Below are 15,782 nucleotides of genomic sequence, written 5' to 3'. Positions count from 1 at the left end.
TAAAGCACTGGGAACATCAAAAGAGAGGGATTAGCAAGCTCATCGGCCCTCAAAATTCACGCGAAAGCTCGACGACCTCGGAAAATGGTAAGCGCCCGGCGCGTTACCGCGACTCGCTCGCTCGGACTCGAAGGCGCAAGTCTGGAGGATACAACTATGGGCCATGTTGTATGCTGGTGCGTGGCTGGTTTTCAGGAACTTGTGAGATGTCGAACAGGGATGCAGATTAGCATAAGCAGGATGGTATGACACTCGGTACTACTGATACTGCAGTGCTGAGCGGAGTCCGGCAGGCCCAGTGAAGCTTCATGAAACTTCCTGAAGCTCTCGGTGTAGGGTTTTGATGTGCATGCTTTGTCCGGGGGTGATGAGGTGATTCAGATGTACGGTTCGAGACACATGATATATATTTTGGTTTTGTCGATGTACACGAAGGCCCGCAACGCAGTAAGTACGACTCCGAGGCAAGACCACTATTATTTTGCACCTGTCATAGCCATAGATAGATAGACGTAAAAGCACTTCTGAGCTTCTCCTACCCTCAGCACTTCGTTCTGCTCAGTATCCCAGTTGACTTTGCATAGTACCAGCTACTTCATTTGCAGCAGTGTCCGAGCTGAGAACATGGGCTGTACAATTCGAACTATGCCCGTAGTACGAGAAGTAAAACCACAGCACGTATGAATAACTCACCATATATACTGTGCTTGGTCTGCCGCGGCCATAAAGGTGGTGTAGAACTTGCGCCTTCGAGTCCGAGCGAGCGAGTCGCGGTAACGCGCCGGGCGCTTACCATTTTCCGAGGTCGTCGAGCTTTCGCGTGAATTTTGAGGGCCGATGAGCTTGCTAATCCCTCTCTTTTGATGTTCCCAGTGCTTTACGTGTAGCAGTCATGTTTCTACGACCGTAACGTGAGTATTCCCAGTCCTAGAAGACATGGAGCAGGCGGACGCGATATGGCTGAGGCGCGTCAAAGGCGCGTCGTGCAAAAATGCCCGGCCCCGGACTATCGGGCAACCGTACTCAGCCAATGAGAATGTCTCCAAGTTTGTCTCTCAGCCAATAAGAATGTCTCCCATGTTTGTCTTAGCGACGTTTGTCTCCGGTTCTCACGTTCACGCCTCTTGTAGAGATATAAATAGATGATATCACAACCCCTAATATTATCTACCGTGCTCTGTGGACATCCCGGCTAGAGCAGCCCATCATCCAAAGTAATGGACCCGCTGGGGTGGACTTGTCCACGTGGACTCCGCGGAGCTGGACTGACCAAACAATGACGCCGATAACGAGCTGATTAGATTCGCATTATATAGTCTACTGACTGATTGTAAACCGTTATTACTGCCCTATTGTCACTGATCACAATGTTTCTTACTAGTAGTCTGACCAACTGTTTCGTGATATGCAGCGAAGCGCATTAAGCCGTGTACACATTTTCGCGTCGACGGGTACAAGTAGATACCGTAATGAAGTAGCCTAATGTATTCTAGTGATGTTGGTCCCAAATCAGCATGCTATGGCGTGAGTATGACTCGGATGATCCGCGAAATTGCTAACAGTGAGGGCAGGCGGTAGGCTCACGGCGGGCGAGCAGGCGAGGGGGCGGGTGTGCCGGACAGGGGTGCAGGTGCTGTGCGAGCGGGCAGGTGCATGAGCGAGCGGATGGGCGAGCGTGTGCAGACCGGCAAGTGCATGGGCGAGCACGCAGACAGGCAGGGCAGTAATGGGCCATGATGGGCAGCAGCGGTTGCTGCTCGTCGTGTGTGGGCACCACAAACGACCATGTGGCAGGCTGCCGGTGATGCGCTCGTGTCCTCGTACGCGTCGAGAGCAGTTGTTGGCGCGACAGACCAGGCTTGTGGGCGTGTTTGCGCACGGCGGGCACATGGCGAGCGCCTGTATGGCGGAGGCGGATGGACATCCGCCAGCGCACGCATGACGCGAGGGGTTCATTGACCTCGCCGGTTTGTCACGGTCGCGTGGGCTGGCAGGTGGTCGCGTGGGCTGGCAAGTGGCCGAGTGGATGAGTGGGCGGGTGAGCGGGTGAGCGAAAGCAGGTGGGTGCCCAAGTGCCCGAGCATACGAGTGAGCGGGGTCGATGTAGATGGCTGCGATTGCTCGGTAAGCCCTTATGTATGTGCTGCGCGAGTGCACGTACCAGCGTGCCTGGCAGACGTTCATCGCGGTCCTGTTCGCTGAGTTGGGTCTTGGGCATGCCGTGTCGGTATGCAGCGAGCTGGCCCTCGCCGTACCCGAATGCGTCTGCGCGTGATATATCCCATCCACAAGCAACCGGCTCTTGCTAGCGGGTCCGCGCGCGGCATGTTGAGGCTCGTTGAGTCGTGAGGCGCATACCTGGTGAGTTTGCGCTGGCGGGCTTGTGTCGCTTGCGCACGCGCGCATCGGAGTCGTCTTCACCGCGCTCATGCGCATTGGGCATGCGCGCGAGCGGCGCTGGGGCCGTCTCCGTCGCGTTCGTCTCCGTCCGGTCGTCCTTGGTGGGCATTAATCGCTTGTCAGGGTCAGCTACCGGGTCGAGGTGACAAGCAGGGAACTCACCTGGTTTGTTGACCCTGCTGACTACAACCACCTTCCCTCCCTGCACGACCATTCTTTGCGAGCCTCCACCGATGCCCCTGGCACGTTGTTAGAGCTCGTTGCATTTGTGTACGGCGCGGTCCCGGGTCTTGAGGCTACCTTGCGCCGTAAAAGGCTGTAATCTTATCGCCTTTGTTTGGACTCGTCACGTGCTTCGTGGAGTCCACGGGAGTCCACCGTGGACAGTCCACCCCAGCGGACGGCTTGTTCTCCCATCATCTGCCCCGCACCTCAGGCTGTACGCGTCTCGTCCAATCGCAATTTCCTCGCTGCCATGACACCCCTTGCAGCCTCTTAAATGTGTACACATTTCTCATCGGGACCCTGGCTCTACATTCCCTCATGCGCGAGTAAGGCGCTACCGCATACGGTTGCCCGCTAATAGTCCGGGGTACGCTATGTGCGATCGTGTAGTATCAGCCGCCTGTAGCTACCGCACCTATGAAGCCTATTTTGGCGATGTATCCAGTGCGGCGGCTATGGCCGAATTTCCTTTTTTCTGATGGGCCTGTCGCCGTCTTCCTCCTCTCCCAGACCTCTGAGTCTCCGTCTGTCTTGGGCTGTCTTGGGATTTGAACCGGTTGTAATTGAGCAGTCCCATTGGAATGCCGCGCGAGATTGTGACAGTGCAGCTTGGCCAGTGCGGCAACCAAAGTGCGCCTTCCGCAGTTGTGTCTGCTTTGATCGAGATCTGACCGAGGCTCGTCGCAAGTGGGTTCCGTATACTGGCAACGGCTCTGTGTTGAGCATGGTATCAACAAGGAGGGGATGCTGGAGGAGTGGGCGACCGAGTGCGGCGACAGGAAGGATGTCTTCTTCTACCAGGGGGACGACGAACATTACATCCCCCGCGCGATCCTTGTGGACTTAGAGCCTCGTGTATGTCACCGCGTTTTGTTGGCTGACTTATGCGACTGAGACATTTCTTGTGCTTAGGTCATCCATGGCATCCTCGCATCACCATATGCCAATCTGTACAATCGGGAAAGCATCTTTGTTTCCCGTGACGGCGGCGGCGCTGGTAACAACTGGGCCCAAGGATACTCGGTAGGCGAACGAGTCCACGAAGAAATCATGGAGATGATTGACCGAGAAGCGGAAGGCAGCGACTCGCTCGAGGTGCGCGATTCGCTCCTTACCTCTACGCAGGGAATCGAAGACGTCGCAGGGCTTCATGCTCATGCACTCAATAGCAGGCGGGACAGGCTCCGGGCTAGGCTCTTTCCTTCTTGAACGGCTGAACGACAAGTTCCCGAAGAAGCTCATTCAAACATACTCCGTCTTTCCAAACGCACAGGAGGGCGATGTCGTAGTGCAGCCCTACAACGCTCTGCTGACCCTGAAGCGACTGACAAACAACGCCGATTCTGTTGTCGTTCTAGACAATGGCGCCCTCGCGCGGATATCAGCGGACAGGTTACACGTCCAGACACCGATGTTCGACCAAGCAAATCAACTGGTAAGAGCTGCATAATGGGACTCCGGCGTCTGCGATAACTACGCGTAACAGATGTCCACTGTTATGGCTGCCAGCACCCAAACACTTCGATACCCCGGATACATGAATAATGACCTCGTCAGCATCATCGCCTCTCTCATTCCGACACCACGGTGCCACTTCCTCATGACTTCATACACCCCGTTCACGAGCGACCAGATCGACAAGGTAGGCTATTCAACCTGACCGACTCCGTCCCCTGGCTAATATCTAGCCGCAGGCAAAACCCATCCAGCGGACGACCGTTCTCGACGTGATGCGCCGCCTTCTCCATCCCAAGAACCGCATGGTCTCGACAACGCCAGGCAAGACCGCCTGTTACATCTCCATCCTTAACATCATCCAGGGTAACGTTGATCCCCCTGACGTACGTGCTCTCGGACCCACACGGGTGTGGTGTATTCACTGAGATCACAGGTCCACCAATCGCTACTCCGTATCCGCGAGCGCCAACTGGCCAACTTCATCCCTTGGGGCCCGGCCTCCATCCAGGTGGCTCTCACGCGCAAGTCACCGTACATAAGCACGGCACACCGTGTAAGCGGGCTCATGCTTGCGAACCACACGAGCATCGTTTCCGTGCGTACCTTGCGTGTCGTCCACTGCACCGTAACTTTTACGTGTCGTCGCCGCGCTGCAGCTCTTCAGGCGCATGATCGATCAGTTCGACCGTTTGCGCAAGAGGAACGCGTTTGTAGAACAGTACAAGAAGGAGAAGATATTCGAAAACGGATTGGAAGAGTTCGACGATGCCAAGTACGCAATCGTCTTGCTTTCGAAGCTCACGCGAGTTAAACGGGCGTTATAGGGTTACTGCGGAAGAGCTTCTGGAGGAGTACAAGGCTTGCGAAAGTCCTGACTACATCACATACGTGAGTGTCTGACTGTTTGGTCATTGTGAAATGCTGATGCCAGAAATAGGGTTCCCCGGTTGCCGAGCAACCAGAGTAACGGTCTCGTGCTCCATGAGTCTAATGCATCTCCCCTTCGCGTGACGGTGACTAGCGGTCCCTTGCCTTGCGGCCTGGGCACTACACAGGGTCTTGATACTGTTTTGACGGTTGACGCGCAGGAATATTTGTTTGTCTTGACCAAAACTCTGCTTGCTCGAGCGTCGTCCACGACTTGGGCGGCATGTGTGTCTCCGTGAACATTGGTCAATGACGGCGCCCCGCACTACACCGAATGTACGTACTGGGTGACGGAAGAAGGTACGCCAGTGGGAAGGGAGGACGTCCCATGTATGAAATTCGGGTGGTGAGCAGAAAGTCTTGCGTGAAGTTGGCGCTGGCGCTGGCATTGACAGGGACCATCCGTGTCGAGCAACGAAGTATCCCCGCAATCCTTATCTGTCATGCGACCGATACATTGCGGCGTGGTGGCAGGCGAACAGCGAGCGGTGGCAAGAGAAGAAGTGAAAATCGCAACGGGGAGGGGGACTGGCCGTCGCGCCACATGAACGTTAGGTTCAAGAGAGCGCCCGAAGGCGCGCGTGAGGTGATAAAGACTGCGTACAGCGCGCTGAGCGGCGGCGGGATCCAATAGCAGATGTGTGCCTCACTCGATGTATATCCCGCCCTCCCCCACGACAACGACGACAACGGGCCCCATGCCCACAGGTGCATCATCCATAATACCGGCGGCACCTGCAAGCCCTGCGCCTCAGCGCAAACCGTCAGCGTTCGCTTCTCCTGAGGGTATGTTCTGAATCATGCTCCCTGGCTTATATATCTAATCGAAGCCTCAGCGCGGTCCAGGCGCCATGCCTTAATTGTTGAGGGCCTGCGTGCGTCCACTACACCTCTCAATAACCTCGACGACCTCCGCGCCGCCCTTCCGGCCCTTCCGGTCTCTTCACCTACCCTTCCGGCAGCCCATCACCGACCTACGAACGCCCCTGCACCGACTACGGTGTTCGCCCGTCGAAAATTTGTGGGTGTTAACCGTGTTACCACTGCGACTCGTCCGTCTTTCATCCCGCCACTGCCTGCTGATTATCCGCTTCCGGATGCTCCTCTTCGTGCAACTGCATCTTTGCCACCCCGGGCGAACAATCAAAACCGTGTCATCGATGAAGACTTGCCGCGAAAGGGCAAGTGGTATGTAGTGGTTGTTGGTACGAAAGTTGGTGTGTTCAGCGACCGGTAAGCTCGTGTGAACGCCCTATCTCACCCATCTGATTGCGTCGTCTAGGGCAGAGGCAGCAAGATACGAGAACATTGTTCCCGCGCCAGTCCATTGGGAACAATATGACGATGTGCAGGCTGCAGTGAGACGCGCAGAGAGCCTTCAAGTTGGTGATGTTAAGGTGCAACCAGGCCCAGTCTGTGGACGTAAATCTCGCTTCAAGCCTGCCAAAAACTGATTATGTATCGCACTATTCTTGTGGCTTCCGCTCGCTGTCCTGCAGTGGTACTGTATTGTGACGTTGGTCGTGCATCAATAAAACATACCTGTCGCAGTGATGTGTGCATGATCCATTGAGATGATTGAACACAATCGCAGGATGGTGCCTCTTTCTTTTCATTAGGTATGTTCAAATTGCTGGAGCTCTGAGATCTGAGATCTGAAGCTCCAGCCTGGATCCTGTCCTCCTGGAAGTCGCAGCAGTTTCCGTGCATCGCGTCCCGCGCCCATATTCTCTGATAATCTCGCGCATTTGCCGCCAAACGTCGCTTATGTAGTGTCACGACAGCAGCCGCGCGATCGTGTCTCAGGCGCGCGAGTCTGTCTCCGCACAAGATGATAACATTCATAGCGGGAGTCAGTGTTCGTGTGATCTTGTATGTTCTGTTGACACACTCGAAATGTATACTACCAGTGTACTTTACCATTGACAAATGATACCTGAGCTCGTGGACTTCGGAACTTGCTCAGGCTTATCTCGCCGCTACTCGATTGTGCCGAATTCAAGACTATGTACTCTTGCCTCCACTAAGTCTGCGACTCTAAACCAGAGCCGCGACTTTGCGATCGTGCTGAGCCGAGTTTCATAACTTCGGGTTGCCAGTGGTCTCCGAGCAGGAGTCGGCTGCTGGACTCTCCCGCACTGAGTTAGAGCTGTCGTCCGTTCACTTGACGTTCAATAAAGAACACGCGCGCAGAGCACAGACAAAATGAGCGGATCCAACTTGGCACTCGAAGTGTTGAGCGTGTATAATCGGTCGCGCGATGTACAAAATACAAGAAGTATATTTTCTACGGGCCGTGTCGATTCGTCAACGATTCGTCATAGAGATACAGTCACTATACACTCAGCCCGAGAACTACGCGATGAACCCCCAAGACAACACTTGCTGCCGGCGATGCTAACTATCGGATCGTCCACCGCACCCCAGGTCGACGAGGAGAGAGGGGTATACCGAGGGCTCGTATCATGAAACAGGATGGGATGACAGGACAAGTCCACCAGAAATATATACATTATCACGGCAGCAGGTGGGCGGGCGCGACGTCTACTCGCACCGCGGTCGCGCCCGCTGCTGCCTCAGAAGCCTGAACGCAGGCTACCCTCCGACTCGGACTCGGAACGCACGCCCACACGCCGCGCGCGTCGACACCGTCATGTCATCCACGCCCTCCCGTCCACCGGCTACCTGCCACCTGCCACCTGTCAGTGTCACCGTGTCCACCACGCCACGCCCCCCGTCACGATCTTGACGAAGACGGAGCCGCACCGCCAGCGCGACAGCCGCCTCCGCCTCCGCGGGCACAGCGGGTCATGTGCACGCCGACGCAGTGTACGCCTCGAGCGCGAACGCAGAGCGGCCGTACCATCGCTGCGTGCCGTCGCTGTAACAGCCAGGCCTCGACGCCACCCCGCCCCCCCCATCGTTGCTGTTGCTCAAGAACGCGGGAGGGCTCGGGCTCGCGTATTGCGGCTGTGGCTGCGCGACGGAGCTGCTGTGCATCTGAGAAAAGTCAAGCTGGCATCGGCGCGAGAGACTTGGGAGTGATGTTGAGACAGAGAATATGCCAGTGCGCATCGCAGATGAGGCAATGGGCGACTGGGAGAGCGATGGGAGATGTAGAGCGCTTGGAGACGGGAGCGTGGCTGTGGGCGACCACAGAGCATAGTTCTGCGTTTGACGGTAGAACAAGGACGATCGGGGCTTGGGGAGAGACGGGAGGGAACGGGATCCTATTGATGCTTGGGACGAGGACGAGTGCCCAGACCGATTGAGGACTAAATGGATAGATATCCGTCAGATTTTGTCGACCAAACGGCACCGATTAACGGCGGGCACTTACTGCCTGAGAGCGGCTGCACCGGGTATCCCTCCGGTGAGGACGAAGATGCCGAGACCATCCCCTGCTGGTCCGCGAAACTGGTGCCGCAGTTGGCCGCCTGCTCGGGGGTCATCACTGGCTGCAACGCAACGTCCGCGTCCATGTCGTCCCGTCCATCGCTCACCTCACCGTACACCTCCATCGCGCCCGCGTGCGCCAACTTCTCGTCGTCGAACGCGTGCATCGGCTGCTCCTCGGGGAACCAACGCGCACTCTGGGGGACTAGCGGGCGGACGAGCTCGGCCTGCCACTCAAACATGACGGGGGGCACGCGGAGCGGGCCGATCTCGATGCCAACGGGGACGCTCTGGCTCGCGGCGCTATTGACGCCATTGTGCATCGCGAAGGGGTCGAGGCGGAATGCGCCCATGAGCACGCGCATCTCCTTGCTCGCCTGCGTCGCGCGCAGGGGCAGCTCGGGTATGCTGTCAAGGAGCGGGTTCGTGGAGCGCGAGAGCCTCGTGTGGGACATGAGCTCGAAGACGAAGCCGGACTCAAGTTCCTCCTCCTTTGTTTTGACCTCCGTGTAGGGCGCGTTGGCGGGGGCGTTACCCGCGGGACAGGAGACGCGATGCAACCTGGGGAGGGGTGTGGTGGAGGCGGCGTAAGGATCCTGCAGGGTGGTGTGCAAGGAGGACGCGGTGTACGGGGAGGGATAGGATACCTGCTGGGATGCGGGCGAAGCATAGTCGGAGGCAGACGTGGAGGCAGGGTAGAACACGGACGAGGACGGCTGGGCCGGCCAGTGCGCCCTGGATGTGTCTAGCATGTAGGAAGCCTCACCAGCTGAATAATCGTGCTCAACGGGGCTCGCACATGTGCCCGTAGGATAGTACTGGTGCATGCTGTAGATCGTGTCGCTGTCGTGGTAGGCGGAATAGGCGGCGGCGGCCATTGAGCCGGCGCGATTGGTGTGGTGTGCGTGGTGGGAGAAGGACATCGGGCGGGGAGCGTGGATGGGAACAGCAGCGAGCGATCGGAGGCGGAATGGATAGATGGGCGGGGAAACCGGTAAGCTCGCTTGTGCGTGTGTGGGGTCCAGATAGGCTGGGGACCTGCGGGGATCCAAACCAAGCTGGATGGGTGCATATGAGGGAGGCGAGGAACAAGCGAAGGCGGGAGGAGCAGCTCCCTCCTGCGTGCGCTTCGGAAGGCATAACCCAATGTCAACCCTACGTGTCCAGGCCATTTCTTGCGGAGACTGTGCCCCGAGGCTCGCGATCTTCCGCCGCAATGGGCAGGTCCGCGCGAAGGCCTGCCGGGCTCACCAGCCAACAACTATCACACCTTCCTCCTTACCTTGCCATATAAGGCAGTCTTCTTGTGGAGGATCCACTGTGTGTGCGTCTTCCAGCGGCGTCGCTACGTCGCCCATCTCGCCGCCCTGCCGTCCAACCGTGCTGCAGGAGGGCTCGTCAGAGACTCTCCACTGGCCTCCCGCGTTCTAGGATCTTCGTCACTTCCCCGATAGATCGCCGGCGCGTTGGCAGATACTATGTCGGACCGGTCAGTCGGCCCCCAGAAGTCGGCACCTGCCTGGAAAGGCTGGAAATTGTGGCGAGACGAGCGCTTTTCGGTAACCCAATCCGGCAACCTCCTACTTGGTAAGTATGTAAGGGAGCTCGCCGGCTTCTGGGGACCGGTCCGAAATAAGTATACTATTGCCATGTTAGCAAGGTGCGTGCGACTCCGCTCAGGCCTCAGGCCTCAGGCCTCAGGGTTCAGACGTTCCTGTCAAACGTTCACACCCCGCGGCCCTCCGGCTACGCCGACCTGGTAACCGCACCACCCCGCGGTGTTCACACAAACAGGCAAGGCCCTCGATCGAGCACCCATCAGGCAGTGGTACCCGGCAGTAAATCGGACACACAGACTCACGCCTCGAAGTGTCAGAAGTGGCCTCAAGATACCGCTCGAGGACGCGCTCGACACAAGGGCGTCAAGTGTTACAAGTCAAGAGTCCGCGCGGTCGCAGCGCTACTTACCGCCCGACATTGCTCTCGATGCGGCGATAACGCGACAATGGCTTCGAGCCTTCGACTGTCCAGCTGCTCACACTCGGTTTCCTGCCTGTCCCTTCGTCGTGTGCTACTTCTCGAAGACTGGCGGCCAGGAGAGTGAACTCCCCAGCAAGATAGTCAGGTCGTCCAACTGACACGCAAGCTCCAGTCCGTCGTACCTCTTCAACCTCTCATGGCTTGGGCGACACCGCAATCTGGACCGACTGGCGCAATGTGTGTGCAATTCTAGCACTCAGTCTTCACTCCTGAGCGACAAGGCCGCCCAAAGCATAGCGGTCATGAAAGGCAAGCAATGCGACCGAGAAGGAGGAGGGACAAAAGCGACTACGAAGGTTCGGAAGTCGAAGGTCACGGCGTGTTCTTGCGGGATGTCCATGTTACCCAACTTACTAGTGCTCGCCTAGCCAATCAACCACTCGTTCATCTAAATGTCCGCCCGTTCGCCCATTCACTGGCTTTCTCGCCGACTCATCGTGCACTCCCCGTCTTCCCACCTGCTGTTCACCTACCCCTTGCTTGCTGGCCCACACATCCGCTTGCTCAACGCTTACTCGCACGCTTGTCCATACAATCGTCCGCTGCCTGACCGTGCGTTATTCCTCCGATCCCTTCGATGCGCTATACTTCCGGACACTCAGACACCGCTGTAAGCCCGCGAACTCCGTGCCCAGCACGAGTTGCGTACGGTCGCGGTCTCACCTCTCGACGCCATCCAACACCGGTTGTCACCGGGCACTACGCGTAACGTGGTAGCTCCATGCTCATGCCCACGTTAAGGAGCAGCCATCCGTCACGGGCACTACCACCGCGCGACCGGCAACGCTCGTCTGAAGAGCCACAGCCCACGATGAGCTCCTTCGCCGCCGAGCCAAGCTCAGCAGCGTTCGTCGCTACTCCACCACCCCGATCGCCCCAGCGCAAGAGCCCACCCCGCCCCCGCTCAACGTCAACCTCGACGACTGCAAGCCCAAGCCCCTCCCCGTGTCCCTCGTCTACCGCCCGGCGTCCTCAACCACCATCCCGGCGGCGGATCCACGTCCCTCGTCTTGACCTCCTCCCGCACAAAGCACACGCCCCTTTCCCCGCCCTTCGCGCTCTCGTCCGCCAGCTCCAGCACCCACGCCATCAGCACGCCCCCGCCCCCGCCCGCCAGGCACCGCTCCAGGTCGCCCACCGCATCCGCCTCGACAGGGGCACCGTCCGCAGCCACCGCGCCCCGGCAGCCCTCTCCGCGAGCCAGCTCGCCCGCCACCGCGAGGGCGCCATAGGATCCTCGGCCCCAACGTGCGCGCCGCCGGCTTCATCCACCTCGTCAGCTCCGTCAGCTCCCTTAACGGCAGCAGCGCGACGCCCAGCCCCGCGAGCCTTCCGGACTGGCAGGAGATCCTCGGCCCGAGTAACTACATGAGCATCCGTGCAGGTGCGTGTATGCTGCCGCTCTGTTGCGCGGCACTCTCTAACTGGGCTGCCCAGCCCACGCCCACGGACCCGCCGTCCTTCCCGCCGATCGTTTCGTGCCCCGAGTGCCGTCCAGAAACCCAGCATGTGGGAGTGCCAGAAGTCGCCGCACGGCCATAAACCTTCGCCGAACTCTCCTGCCCCACTGTCGCTAGCGGCTGCCGAGGAGCTGTTCATACAATGCCGATGCCTTAGGGCGCCTCAGATAAATCGAGGCTTTGCTGATCGGCGCCTTTGGTACTTGTCGAAGGTCAGAGTCAAGTTGATCCCGTCTATTGCGGGTAAGCACGAGGGCTGGCCGGAGGTGCAAATTTACTCTACTCCTCGCTGTAGAACGCACTCTAATCATTCGTGCACAGGTCATCCTCCCAAATCATCTATCACCGATGAACTTGAAAGCCCTTCGAGACCTCGGTTTGAACGCAGCCAAAAGAAAGGAAATAACACTCCAATTCCAGGTACTTCTATGCATTCCTCTGTAGAAATGCCGTAACCCAATCTCATTCATGTCACGTTCTACTAGGTATCGTCTATCGGGTCGTACAGCACGCAGTGGATGAACCGGTTTCACTGTTTGGCCCGAGGTGAGTCAGCGCAGCAGACGTGATTGGCTGTCTCGAAGGCGCGCCGGGCCGAACAGTGTTCAGTGTGCAGCCGGAAGGTGCACGGCTCGAGGAAGACGACCTGCAGGAGCGTGAGCGCGTTCAGTAGCAAAAATAGTAGAAAATCATGTATTATATTCATCTGGACCATCGCGCTGGCGGAGCAGAAGTTCTGCGAAGAGGCACATTCGTCTTAGGCAGTGTGCCACTTTCGTAATAGCTTATGGACCGACCAGATCCGGACCCTGGTCTGACTCCGGTCGGACCCAGGAATGCTGCTCGCGACAGGGTGCAGTTGACGCGTGGCCCGACTTCTGGCGCCCCCAATCTCCAAAAGGAGGAGGATTCACCTAAACCTCCCGAGCATTGGGAGGTCAGTGGGGCGCCCGTGTGCCAGAACCCAGCGAAGCCGTCTAGGTGCAGCGCAATCTCAGGCACCGACCACAATATCGGGGCGGGAGTTACTCACTCGGGGCTTCTGTTTAGGTTTTCTCAGTCTTCGGTGACGAATCTCCGACTCTCAAGGGAGCGATGCTCTCGGACCAGCTGCCAGACGCGACGAAGCCGCCGCCGGGATGCGAGAAGCAGTAGACCCCAGCACTAGACACAGCTACCAGAAACGGCAGTACTAGGCACACCAAAACGTGGCTCGGAGAGGGTATTCAGGCCTATTTGAGGGAAATCGTATACCGCAAAGATGGGACCACTGTCACATACATAGGCAGTGTCCCTCGCCGTGAGGCATGTCGAAGTTCGGCTGGTATCATTTCGTGATCCATTTGTAGTGATTGGGGCTGCCGATCTGTTTCTACGGTGATCGTGACGCGGGTCTTTCGCCTGACTTGGGACTGCTATGTACATATCCTACCAATGATTATGCCCCGGATGTTCAGGCTATAGAAAATCCAGTGGCCTGCATGTGTCTATCGAATGTGCGGTGGGTCCCCCGGGAGGGCTCGTCGTCGACAAAGACAACGAGTCCTGCGCAGACCTTCTCGTGGTCCGGGGGGTTAGTAGTCCTTCGGGACGAAGCTAACTTGCGCTCAAAACACGTCTAGGGCATCACTGCCCTAAGACTGGCAGAAACCAACCTCAGGTTGGCTCAGCCATGGGTCACCCCAATCCCCTCACGGGGATCTCGCGAGCTACACTTTCAGACAAGTGGCCGTCGAGCAGTCGAAAGACTAACAGCGCAAGCTGCCAAACCTCTTCACGGAGCACAGTACTCAACAAATTAGAACGGGCGCCTTGATCCCTTTTCCTTACTCTTCCCCGCTCCCCACCCACAAACCGCGTATACATCGAAATAAAGTTATCAGCCACGCAGGCACAACTGCATAGTACCTCCCGCCCAGCCACACCGGAAAAACCGGCCATCCCTCACGCCCGAGCCACGTGCATGCGAACATAGAACACGTGAATTGAAAAGAAACACAAACAGACTGCGCCACATCGCACCACATCACGAGACGCACCAGACACGTGCAGTGACCGGGCGCATATACACCAAATGCCGCACACGCCGAACCTCCCTGACCCATAACATGCCATATGCCATAAAACCACCATAACTTGTCAAAAACTCATCAGCCCATGACCAACACAGACGCTAACTTGCTGTCCAAGAAAATCAAAAAATGAGCGCCCTGCAAGACGTAATCCCCTAGAGACGCTCACCATACACCCATATAACGCCGCTGGGACAAGCCCAGGGAATACAACGCCCACCACAGCAACCTCCACCGCTACGTGAGATGAAGAATGGGAGATTCGAACAGTCGAGCGTACCCAAACGGAGCCATAAACGCAAAGCCAAGACGGCACCCCCCATCATCCCACTCCCGCGGCTACAAACGACACCACTGTCAGGCCCAGTCCTCGAAATCGACGTGCTGCCCATCCCCACGATGGAAGAACGAATAGGACTCACCTGGGTCGTCGACAACCGCCCACGCCACCAGCTCGCCTGCTCGACGCTGGTCAAACTACGCACAAGCACCCAGCTGTCAGGAGTAGGGCGCCTGGCCCAGATCGTCACCCTGAGAAAACATTGGGCAACGTTCTCCATAACGGGCAGTCAGGTCACGTGCAGCCTACGTGTCCCAATCCCATGGACACGCCTTAGCGCTCTCGAGAGCCACGCGCATACCAAACACTACCCGAATCTCCCTTCCACCCCGCGACCACACCTCGCCTTCCGCTCCCTACCACCCTTCCTAAACGACCTCGAAAGTCCGTACGAATTCGATACATGGGACGATGAACAACCTGGCGCGGAAGCCAGCCTCACGCAGATCACCAACGCGGCGAGAAAACGCAGACCTCGCACCGAAAAAACGGCAACAACACCCGAGCCGAACAACGACACCGAAGATGACACGAACGCCCCACGTCAAAGCACCATCACGGACGAAATGGATGAAGGGACGGAATGGGAAGGAGAGAAGTGACCGCGAGAGTGCGACCTGAGCCAGTACCCACCTATTTTCCCAATTCAAAACAATATTTGACCGCACAGCAATGAGGGCCCTGAGTCCCTGACCTCCCGACCTAGAGACATAGCACGCGGGACATACCGTCCGACGTAACACCACGTCGCCAGGACGAACTGGCAGGGCTTCAGACAAAAACCCTGACCTGGAATCATGATCACGACGACGACCGATATAGCCCCCAAGAAGCACCGCAAGGCCGCCCGCCGCAATCCACGGACAAAATCGTGATGGACCCACCGCCACAGGCGCTGGGCAGAACGCCGAACCCGCCGTACCCAGTAAACTTACCACACCCAAAGGTCACACCACAAGGAAACCGGGACGAAGCGAGAAACGAGACATACCAGAGAACACCCACACTCCATCGAAAGGAGCAAACCCGTATGTACTCGACCCCACGAAGAACAGACAGAACTAACACACGTAAAACGAGGTGCGAGGCCCACGGATTGCCAATGTATCGGTACGAGGCGGTGCCTAGACGCGACAGAAGAACGTGCGTACGCCCCCAAATCGGGACACGCGCCCCCCAAACACGACCTCTGACAGCTCGAGACTGGCCACTAGCAGCGATCCAATGCCAAAAGCCTGATAGACACTAACGCCCACCCAAGTAGGAGACGCTGGGCGTAATGCCGGCGCGGCCGCACACGAAGCGCTGAGATATAGCTCAACGCACACTCCCAAGCATTCCAACACAGGGAAAACACAAAATAATACACCTAGACGGAACACACAGCGTAAAGAGAACCGCAAGAGCAGGCTGCAAGAACACTCCCTACACCAATAAGAGTGAGCACAACGACCGCGTCTGCGA

The 15,782-nt window shown here is 57.6% G+C and overlaps 6 protein-coding genes across 6 annotated transcripts; 4 read left to right on the top strand and 2 right to left on the bottom strand.

Moving 5' to 3' along the window:
* Positions 1-1,836: 1,836 nt before the first annotated feature.
* Positions 1,837-2,812, bottom strand: B0H18DRAFT_78647 (uncharacterized protein). Its single transcript, XM_048039249.1, has 3 exons — positions 2,563-2,812; positions 2,162-2,497; positions 1,837-2,111 (listed from the first exon to the last, which is right to left on the bottom strand). Exons 1-3 carry the CDS (start codon positions 2,664-2,666, stop codon positions 1,973-1,975), a joined length of 579 nt encoding a protein of 192 aa, XP_047887445.1. The 5' UTR covers positions 2,667-2,812; the 3' UTR covers positions 1,837-1,972.
* Positions 2,813-3,206: 394 nt separating this feature from the next.
* B0H18DRAFT_1124529 (gamma tubulin) lies at positions 3,207-5,050 on the top strand (the record flags this gene model as incomplete). Its single annotated transcript, XM_048034869.1, has 10 exons — positions 3,207-3,255; positions 3,314-3,480; positions 3,538-3,720; positions 3,770-4,060; positions 4,112-4,267; positions 4,320-4,466; positions 4,517-4,678; positions 4,740-4,855; positions 4,908-4,971; positions 5,021-5,050. 10 exons carry the CDS (start codon positions 3,207-3,209, stop codon positions 5,048-5,050), a joined length of 1,365 nt encoding a protein of 454 aa, XP_047887444.1.
* Positions 5,051-5,708: 658 nt separating this feature from the next.
* Positions 5,709-6,464, top strand: B0H18DRAFT_1124528 (uncharacterized protein; the record flags this gene model as incomplete). Its single annotated transcript, XM_048034868.1, has 3 exons — positions 5,709-5,796; positions 5,847-6,243; positions 6,293-6,464. The coding sequence occupies 3 exons, from the start codon at positions 5,709-5,711 to the stop codon at positions 6,462-6,464; spliced, it is 657 nt and encodes a 218-aa protein (XP_047887443.1).
* Positions 6,465-7,818: 1,354 nt separating this feature from the next.
* B0H18DRAFT_959041 (uncharacterized protein) lies at positions 7,819-9,284 on the bottom strand (the record flags this gene model as incomplete). The annotated part of the gene is made up of 2 exons (XM_048042777.1): positions 7,819-8,285; positions 8,351-9,284. The coding sequence occupies 2 exons, from the start codon at positions 9,282-9,284 to the stop codon at positions 7,819-7,821; spliced, it is 1,401 nt and encodes a 466-aa protein (XP_047887442.1).
* Positions 9,285-11,257: 1,973 nt separating this feature from the next.
* B0H18DRAFT_959040 (uncharacterized protein) lies at positions 11,258-13,061 on the top strand (the record flags this gene model as incomplete). Its single annotated transcript, XM_048042776.1, has 7 exons — positions 11,258-11,694; positions 11,727-11,830; positions 12,024-12,118; positions 12,228-12,326; positions 12,392-12,452; positions 12,707-12,843; positions 12,957-13,061. 7 exons carry the CDS (start codon positions 11,258-11,260, stop codon positions 13,059-13,061), a joined length of 1,038 nt encoding a protein of 345 aa, XP_047887441.1.
* Positions 13,062-14,224: 1,163 nt separating this feature from the next.
* B0H18DRAFT_1124525 (uncharacterized protein) lies at positions 14,225-14,920 on the top strand (the record flags this gene model as incomplete). The annotated part of the gene is made up of 1 exon (XM_048034867.1): positions 14,225-14,920. One exon carries the CDS (start codon positions 14,225-14,227, stop codon positions 14,918-14,920), a length of 696 nt encoding a protein of 231 aa, XP_047887440.1.
* Positions 14,921-15,782: the final 862 nt, after the last annotated feature.

The sequence above is a fragment of the Fomitopsis serialis genome (genome assembly GCF_022376445.1).
Source record: "Fomitopsis serialis strain Sig1Antser10 chromosome Unknown B0H18scaffold_126, whole genome shotgun sequence".
NCBI classification, from domain to species: domain Eukaryota; kingdom Fungi; phylum Basidiomycota; class Agaricomycetes; order Polyporales; family Fomitopsidaceae; genus Fomitopsis; species Fomitopsis serialis.
Note: the sequence above shows the minus strand (reverse complement) of the source record. Positions and strands in the feature narration are given on the sequence as shown.

Excerpts from the sequence above, each read along its gene's own strand:
- B0H18DRAFT_78647 (XM_048039249.1), bottom strand. The coding sequence starts at position 2,666 with ATGCAACGAGCTCTAACAACGTGCCAGGGGCATCGGTGGAGGCTCGCA. Across the intron at positions 2,498-2,562 it reads CAGCAGGGTCAACAAACCAG|GACGACCGGACGGAGACGAA; the intron begins GTGAGTTCCCTG and ends ATGCCCACCAAG. Across the intron at positions 2,112-2,161 it reads AACGTCTGCCAGGCACGCTG|CCATCTACATCGACCCCGCT; the intron begins GTACGTGCACTC and ends GAGCAATCGCAG.